Source organism: Morone saxatilis, unplaced genomic scaffold (genome assembly GCF_004916995.1).
Source record: "Morone saxatilis isolate NCDOM2014 unplaced genomic scaffold, NCSU_SB_2.0 Contig16, whole genome shotgun sequence".
Lineage (NCBI taxonomy): Eukaryota > Metazoa > Chordata > Actinopteri > Moronidae > Morone > Morone saxatilis.
Genome location: NW_023339718.1, coordinates 3,267,801 through 3,277,168, shown reverse-complemented (window position 1 = coordinate 3,277,168; position 9,368 = coordinate 3,267,801). Strand labels below are relative to the sequence as shown.

Here is a 9,368-nt window from a genome sequence, read left to right as displayed (position 1 = left end):
TCTATCTATCTATCTATCTGTCTCCCTGTTAAATTTGAATGCACATATTGTAAGTAACTGAATGAATCACTCTGATCAAACAGATAGGGACTTAAAGTGTGTCCTCATTACAATAGTGTGAAACAAATTATATAACCTGATTAATCTCGTGCAGAATTGAGGCTATGGTAGTAAGACTGCAGGCCCACACCACCTTGTGGTTGCATTAGTATGACTGTTCAGCTGAGCAAAGTGTGCTCACTTTATAGTTTACATGCAGTTTACAACATGCATTTCATCCATTTCATAGCATGTTTCTTTTTTTTTTTTTTTTGCTTTAAGCTCCTTCCTGACCTCACATTTCAGATATACTTACTTACTAGCTTACTTGTGTCAGTGTTACACGCAGAGACACAACTGAGCACAACTCCTACTTGTTTAACACAGGCAATTTTAGGACTGAAATAATATTTGACATTTCTTGATCTGGAAGCACTAAGTCATGTCAGATAAGACATGGTTTTAAGGTTTTGCCACACAACATACAACACTCTATAAAGGTACAAAACCTACATTTTGGGTGCAAATGTCAGAGGAGCCACATAGGAGGACTATACTATATTCAGTCAGCAAACACAAATACATCCACTGTTGGTCATAGACTTTATTAGATTTGTGCATGTTTTAATAACATACTCATTTTCACATAATATAGCTACATTGCATATAACATCAAATATTCTTTTTTACATTTAATTCAATAATCCACCATGATTTACATTATGCAGTATCTTATTTTTTGATTAACAAAAACCTCAGCTGTTTGATTCTTGCACTTACATTTATGATGCATGTTTTTAAATCCGGCAGGCATCGACTGACAATCAGTTCCACTCAGATTTGTAAGGATTTAATCTTTTTCACAATGATTATACAATGCATTTAGAAAACAATAGAACTAGCTGTAACAAAGAAAAGAATGTACATTCACGGTCAAATATATCCACTATAAATAATGTAAGAAAAAATCTGTGAATATCAAAAACATAAATACATAAAACTATTTCTTTGCATTGCTGTCACAGCTCATCCTGTCAGTCTCAAGAGGTGCCATGGCAAATGGTACGTCTTAATATGGCGAAGAAGCCTCTGAGTGACAGAATGACATTTCTTAAAGTTAACCATCCATGCTAATTATGATGGCTCATTTTCATAAATTACACACTCAGTGTAACAATTACATAAGGCTGCTCTTACTGATTCTCTTGGCAGTAGGCTGTGCCACGATATATCTGACAGTCACGTACTGACACTGAGTCACTGTAAAATTTAAAAATGAAGCCCTGAATCACTAATGCATAAACATACAAGCCCCAGATAGTCCTGCCTCATAGTAAAAAATGAAGAATGTACAAAATAATTGGAACAAAATTGCAAAAGTTTTAAAAATAAAAGCTGAAGAGCTTAGAGACTCACATAATATCAACAAGCACAAATAGCAGCAGGAGATAAAGGTGACGATCTGCATCACTCAGAGCTCTGTACAACACATCTATTTGGTTTGACCAGTTACAGAACAACATTCACACATTTATGCACCATTGAGCACAAGGGGTCACTGTGGCTACACAAATAGACTGATAAACACAGGCAGCATGGAGAATCTGCAGGGGAACCAGGACTCCTTTATACCTTTGGCTATTGGGTCTTCTCTAAAAAGCATGATATTGCCATACTACATCAACATTCGAATGGAAAGCACTCCTTCTGGAAGACATTTTTAGTGCCTGGAAACAGAATCCTTTTTTAGTAACAGTTCGGATTTTCAGAGTAGTGATCGAAGAAAGGGTTGTGCGAAGGAGGGGTGTCAAGAAGTGCTAAATCTACTGCGGAGGTGCATCCCACAGTTGACATTCCTATACTTTAACATTATTTCATTCTTTATTGTAAATCCTCTTCTCACAGACCATGAACCTGTTGAAAACCAAGAGGCATATATGGAAGCAGAAACTCTGCATGTTACTTAAGTGCAAAATCAAATGCACTAACCAACTGATAAACCCTGACATAATCCACTTACTATACATCCACTAAAGTTGTAGCTGGTTTACAGTCAGAGGTTTTTTACATTACATTGCTTTGAAATTAAGGGAATATGAAATGAAACTGTCTGTGTAAATAATCTAATTTTCCACTAACTGTACCTGAACAGTTGCCAACCCTGCCTATGCTGTATCCTACACCTGTCACAGACACAGCAGCACCCCAGGGTGGGACCACCGAGTTGTTGCTTTGTCAAGTGGCATACGAATAAACCTGAAAATATAGACTTCATACATCAGTCAGTGTCACTGTATTCAAGTATAATTTTGCAGTATACTTTGTGTGCAAATGCATTTGAAACAATAAAAACATCCTACCTCATTGAAATGCATGCTTTTCCTTCACCATAGGTAAACAACCACAATAAACTGTAATGGAAGACCCTCACCCACATACAAGTGTCACAATCAATTGGACATCCCTGAGACAACTCCATTTGATCTGATGCACGTGTCTGTGTAAGGCATGCTTACGAGGTGGAAAGCTTTCAGGCGTTTGTTCTAGTGCGACAAAAAACGGGAAGAAAAGTGGGCAGCAACAACATACTCACGACACCTACTAGGTTACTCTACTAACTAATTCAACTACATGTGACAACACAGTTACAAGCGCCAATGTCAGGGGTTGGAAAATGCAACCATTGCCTCCTGTTGGCATGCAGCTAAGACATCACCATGAGCGGTCAATAGCTCAAACAGATCTAGCAATAGCTTAACACTGGACATCCTATGTGCGCAGCTGTGCTGAGTTAGGGACTGTACAAAAATTATTGGGGGTGGAGTTCAGACAGTGGGGAGGGTATTGTAATTTTATTTTTTCTAAAGAAATTCTAGTCTCAACTTTTTTTGGGAGAGCCAGAGAAAGTCTTTCTTTTTTACCCCATGTATTATTTTATTTCATATTTTACACTTGCACAATTAATTAGATGAAAGGAGATAAAATGGTTAAATAAAAAAGATTTTCAAAGGTTTTTAATGTGTGTCATGGAGGTGCATTCTGCCATATGCAGAAGATATGGGGCAGGGTAAAAATAGTGCAGTGCACAAGCCCTTCAGCACAGTGCTGTTGCTTCTTCCATTTTGCAGCTCTGAGTTTTATTTATAGCTGCTCTTAGCAGCTCTTCATTCAAAAATAGAGAGTGGCTTTATTTTCACTATTTTGAAATGTTTGCCATAACTTACTTTTATTGAATAACACTGCGGAGGGCCTTGCTTTGTTATAAAATACATTTAACCAAAAAAAGGAAAAAAACTCATCCCCACCCTAATAATTTTCGTACAGTCCCTTAATTTATTTGGTTGGTCGGCAAACCAACCAAAATTCAAACATAAAGATCACAATGACTTTACGGCACCAACAAACAAGTAGGGGCAGTATTGTTTTGTTTTGTTTCTTATTTTTGTGTATGTGTTCATGCATATACAGGCTTTTGTGTGGTGTTGTTTTGTGCGACACGATGAGTAAATGACTTAAGCTTGAGGCGAGGCAAGGAATGTTTCAGACATCAGTGCCTAAATTTACTGTGTTCTACTTTTTGTTCATTTTAAAAGATTTTTTTAGGCAGTGAGTGTGACAAGTGTGCACATTTTCATATCAGGGTCAATGCACATGAATTGGAGACGGCATCCTGTTGGTCCTTGTTTGTTGGGGGAATCTGTCCTTCAGTTTGCCTGTCCATCTTTCTGTCAGGAGAAGGGGAGGGGGGCTTATGCCGTCTCAGTCTGAGAAGAGACTGGCAAAAGATTTGCGTAGATTGCGTATGGTTTCGGCCTTCACCTCATCCTGGCTAAGGCTGGCTCGTGGCGCTGGGGTTTCTGGAATGTTGAAGGTATTGGTAAGAGACTGGGACTTGCTATAAAGAGAGGAAAATGGCAATAGAGGAGAGGAAGAGGCTATTAAAGTCATGCAGCAAACCCATGGAATGAAAAGACTGGAGTACGGCAAGAAACAGAGAGAGAGACAGGAGAGAAAAGGCTCAGTAAAAAATGATAAAAGCGCATTCCTTCTCTGTGGTCATTCAGTATTACCTTATCATTTCAAGGGGGCTTTGATATGATATGAATAGTGAATGACTTTTGGATGCAAAGTGATGCATGTTTTATCAGGGAATGATGATAAGTGTTTTATGTGTCTATTTCAAAAGAGCATGATGTAATCTAATTAATATAATCCAAAATCAGGATTATAAGGATTATTTTTCTGTGAAAACCACTAGCTGGAGAATGTATTGATCACTAAGGTTAAAGCAATCATACAGATTATTTTGCTGTGAAAGACTCTGATGTGAGATGTGAGTGTAGTTATACAGCTTTGATAGCTTCTAAATCAAAATGAGTTGTCAGTAGTAATAAATGGTCTGTTATTAAGTTTAGCTTTATCTTTTTTTCAAATATCTTTAAGGCAGGAGTACAACACAAATCTAAATCTTAAATTTTGTATATTTTTCATTTGACAACATATTTGAAAACCTTTTTCTGCCCATGCTTGCTACAAAGAGTTAACTGATTTAAGTAGGTAAAAGTAGGATTTAGAGAATTTGGTCACCTGTGTCCTAGAAAATGTTGCAACAGAAAATTTGAAATGTTTTGTGAAACGGCTGCTGAAGGACTGAAAAATGTAAGAATCAATAAATCATGCACATTCGGGTGAATCACTGAATAGATTTCCTATATGGCATGCATATCTCAGTGCAGGCAAAAAGTAAGAAAGGATCTTCTGTTCAGGTCAGCTGTAAGGTTAATTTTATGAAAAATGAGAGGAAACTGATCCCAAATCATTTATCATATACAATTACTTACTTTAGTTGTGGAGAACCACCCATAGCCTGGTTGTCCTGACTTGGCTTCTGTGGGGGTTGAGGCTTTTGCTGCAGCGGGGGTCGTCCTCCTGGGCCCCCCTGTCCTTGAGCTGCAGGTCGGGGCTGCTGGGTGGTGGGTGGTCCAGGACGTCCTTGCTGGCCAGGAGCCCTCTGTTGCTGTGCACCCCCCTGTGACTGCTGCCTAGGGGGCTGGGCAGGCCTCTGCTGCCCTGGTTGGCCTGCTGGAGGTTTCTGGCCAGGGCCTCCAGCAGACGGTTTCTGCTGCTGCTGAGAGACAGACTGTTGCCTCTGAGCTTGAGGTGAACCTCCCTGGCTTCGGGGAGAGCCCTGACCAGAAGCAGGTCTCTGGCCTTGAGGAGCCCCCTGACCTGGTGGTCGTGGCTGGGCTGCAGGTCCTTGGTTAGCCTTAGCCTGGGCACTAGGGTCACCGGTAGCAGGGCTCGCAGCAGATTGCTGGGCCTGTGCAGGAGGTTGGCCTTGAGGCTGTGGGCGCTGCTGAGATGGGGGACTTTGCTGAGGACCACCTACAGAAGAAAAACAAAAGCAGCAATCACATTCAAATACTGTCCTAATACATATGTCTAGATTTGGTAATAAAGAAAACTGATTTCTCAACAAAAACAGATCGTATCATTTTTTGTTACTGCAAAGGAGTTAAATTCTTACCCTGAGGTGAGGGGCGCGGTTGAGCCTGCGGTACTTTGGGCTGGGACACAGGCTGAGGAGACACTGCCTTCTACCAAACACACAGGTGTTATAAAGGAACACAGTAAGAATATCAAATGAGAAAAAAATAGTTAATGATAGAAAACTATATTTAGATACAAAACTGTTTTCTTTTTGCTGTAATAATTGTCTTAATTTAGAAACAATATGTTAGAAATCTATAAAGCCTAGCATCAAAGAAAGTTGTATTCTATTTCAACTATTCAGAGACATCTTCAACTGTAGAAAGTATGGGTCACTTTGTATTGTGGAACATTGCAGGAGTTCTAAACTTTGCCAGTGCAGTCCAGTTCTTCTGGTATATTGTCACATAGGTGATATCTGACGTCTGCAATGACATCACCTCAAATCATTCTATTAAGTCTAGAGTGCCCCAGGGATCAGCACTTGGCCCATTACTATTAGGTTTTATGTTGTCTCTTGGTTATACTACTCATAAATGACATAAATCTCCACTTCTACACTGATGACATTCAATTATATGTACCCATTAAGCCTGACATCTATCCTTGAAACTGTTTTTCTGATACCTCAGAGGTATATGTCAGCTCACTCAATGCACCTGAATGCAAAATACTGTGATATTTCTTTTGCAGCGGTTCAACCAATTGATTTTAGTTTGGTCAAAGTAATGCTGGAATTCTCAAAAAAGTCAACGCCATAACACAAACTGCATATTCATTGCACTGCTGATTTGAAGGTCCTTGTTTGATATTATTATGTATCATATATTATCATTACTAAAGTAGGGAAAATAAAGAAAGCTGAAAGACTAGTGGAGTAATTATTGAGTATCTGTGGTTTGAGCACCTGCTGTGACACGCGCTGTGCAATTAGACCACCCAATTTCTTTCTACCATTAAGTCCACAGGGATTAGTGCTTGGTCCATTAATTTTTATGTTGTCTATTGGCTATATTACCCGTAAATATGACATAAATCTCCACTTATGTGCTGATGACACCGAATTTTATATATCCATTAAGCCTGACATCTATCCTTGAAACTTCTTGTCTAATACCTGTGAAGTTTATGTAACTCAATGCATCGTGAATTTGGGGGCAATGCTAGAATTCTCACTTTATCAAAAGCACAAACTCTGCACTCATTACACTAACTTCTGACTTAAAGTTCTTAGCTTTGATATTTCAAGCCTGGCATGGACAAGAACTACATACACCTGGACGTGTCTGTTTCACAATATATTTACTCATTATCTGTTTATACAGATATGGTCTGTATCTATATGCAGTATATACAATGTAGTACATGATACATCTGATATTACTGTTGCCCTTTTATTGTTATTGTTTTGTGCAGGTTTTGTGCCTATGTTCTTAAGATTTTTTATGCTTTGTTTACATGTTCTCTAAATAAGAAGATATTTTATAATAAGTAAAAATCCTTGTGTGTAACTGTGCACCCTAAATAAGACTGACTTGTCATATATTACTAATAGAAGTGGGGAAAATAAGAAAAGAGAGAAGTGTAGCAAGTACTGAGTATCTCATGTTTGAGCACCTGGGTCGGCTGTCCTGCTGTGGCACGGACTGTGGAAGAGCTTGTAGTGTGTGGAACAGTCTGGTTCATCCTAGAAATCACTAACTCTGCAATCTGAACGCGATCCTCTTCCTGCTGGTCCCCAATCAGCGGCATTGAACAGTCATCAACCTAAAAATCAACAAGATGATGGATTTTATGGATTTCCCTTATGGTCACACACAAATATTTCATTGACATTATTATACTTTATTCTAGTACCTCTATAATGTAGTCCTTTCCATCTTTACCATGTAGAGCCTCCACTGCACAGATATCCAACCCTCCAAAGATGTCAGCACAAGAGTCCACCCACATTCTGTACCTGTAATAATATGTTAAACAGAGCTATAATAGTACTGTGAGACATTAAAGGATTTACAATCTTACCTTGTCTGCGTTTATGTGCTCTTACTTGTCTGACATGGCCACCTGCTCAAGCATAGATGAGCCCGTGTTGGTTTTCCAGTTTCCCGAAATTGATGTTCTCCTGTTAATTCGAATTTAAAAATTATTTTTATGTATGACGATCTACATTTGTTACAACAAAACAAAAAGTGTATTGGCTTTTTTAGTAGTCTAAAGCTGAATACAGTAGAATCCTTATTTCACTCACATGTAAGCTTTATAATTGTCACCAATCTTCTGGATGCGGACATCATACTTTGCATCAATGAAGGGCTCAGATGTGGCGTAGGTCTTGGTCAGTGCCACAACACTGGCAATATCTTGAAAATCATACTGATTGTCCACTTTCACCTGGGGTAACAATGGTCAAAATGTAAATATAGTGACATATATCAGTCCCAACAATATTGCGTTAACATTGAATTGAGTAAACACTTGAGCACTCCAGTACTACCTTTCCCATTCCTGAGTGAGCATGGCCCATCTTTACCACTACAGGGAACCGAGGGGAGGTAATCTGTAACAACAGCATTATCATACACTCAGATTTCTCATAAATTAACTTCATCAAAATACTTTAATGACTTAAGGACCAGTGTGTCAGATTTAGCGACATTTCGCGGTTGCATATTGCAGGCTGCAACCAAGAAACTAAATTTACAAAAAGTGAAAGCCAAAAAAAAGTTCTGTTTTCATCCCTTTAAGGTTAATTGTAACTGATGATAATAACAATAATAATAATGGTGTAATACTATTAATACCATCATATTTTCTAAAAAGGAAATTTCGTTAGTATATAGTAACATATGTAGAAGCACCTTAGCTGTTTGAGGTGCAGATATGTGGATAAGTAATGCTACAAAACAAGAAAAACTCAGATCCCATACTTTTTAACATTTATTGCTTTGTAAAATGTTTACAATTCCTGGAATCTGCCATTGAGAAAACGTGTTTTTCAAGACTTCTGCAGTACAAACGTTCATTTGGGCCTAGTTAATTTCTCTTTCCATCCTACATTCACTCCTCTCACGCATGGTCATGCATAATTTCTTTGTTGTCATTATCTGAGGCTGTCAATCGTGAAATCAGTTGTTCTCATCAGCTGGTCACATCTATCCAATAGCACAGTGACACCCCTGCACCGTTAGCCTATCATCTTGCTGCTGTCTTTTTAGATATGATTCCTTCTCTTTGCCTTTAGTTCATGCATGTTGCTATTATGCATGCCCTTCCACCTCCATATCACTGCTCAGTCTTCACAGATTCATCAGCTTCCTTGTTTTATCAGCCTATTACCCTCAGCAGAGTCATCAGCCACCAACACCACCAGTGTCTGGACTCCATGGAGGGATTTATCTTGCTGCTGCTCAGGGCAGATGCCCCTCAATCACAATAATCTCACTGTAGAGTTTAAGTGCCTTGACTTTCTATCAAGATTTAATCATCACATATCATATGTTATAATAATTAATTATCTTTGCTTCATTGACTTGTCTCTCCTGACTGAAATGCATACACCGTCCCCTTGTGTAGGTTCTGATTGCATGATATTGCAGTGGATGACTTTGGGGGAGCACTGTTGAGCTTAAATTTCCCTCAACATTCACATGCATATATTCACAGCAAGACCTTGTAATGTACAGCTCTCTTTTCTGAGACAGTTACTGTACCATGAATGGCTCATACCACTGAAGCCCTACTCTGTAGATAAAAACGGCTGATTCTAAGGTAACAAAAACACAACGGTTCTTATTTTCTATGCCTATAAATATTACATTCTTTTTCTGCCAATAGAT

The 9,368-nt window shown here is 38.7% G+C and overlaps 1 protein-coding gene across 2 annotated transcripts in view; it reads right to left on the bottom strand.

Moving 5' to 3' along the window:
* Positions 1–641: 641 nt before the first annotated feature.
* The window catches only part of syn1 (synapsin I), a 12,916-nt gene continuing 4,189 nt past the window's right edge, over positions 642–9,368 (bottom strand). The window contains exons 7-14 of one of the 2 annotated variants that reach the window (XM_035658381.1): positions 8,027–8,089; positions 7,781–7,923; positions 7,580–7,654; positions 7,387–7,489; positions 7,147–7,296; positions 5,567–5,636; positions 4,881–5,424; positions 642–3,934 (exon numbers count right to left, since the gene is read on the bottom strand). In XM_035658381.1, coding sequence (XP_035514274.1) covers positions 3,799–3,934; positions 4,881–5,424; positions 5,567–5,636; positions 7,147–7,296; positions 7,387–7,489; positions 7,580–7,654; positions 7,781–7,923; positions 8,027–8,089 — 1,284 coding nt within the window. In that variant the 3' untranslated portion in view covers positions 642–3,798. The remainder of the gene's footprint in view (positions 3,935–4,880; positions 5,425–5,566; positions 5,637–7,146; positions 7,297–7,386; positions 7,490–7,579; positions 7,655–7,780; positions 7,924–8,026; positions 8,090–9,368) is intronic. The other variant, XM_035658383.1, reaches the window with a different exon arrangement.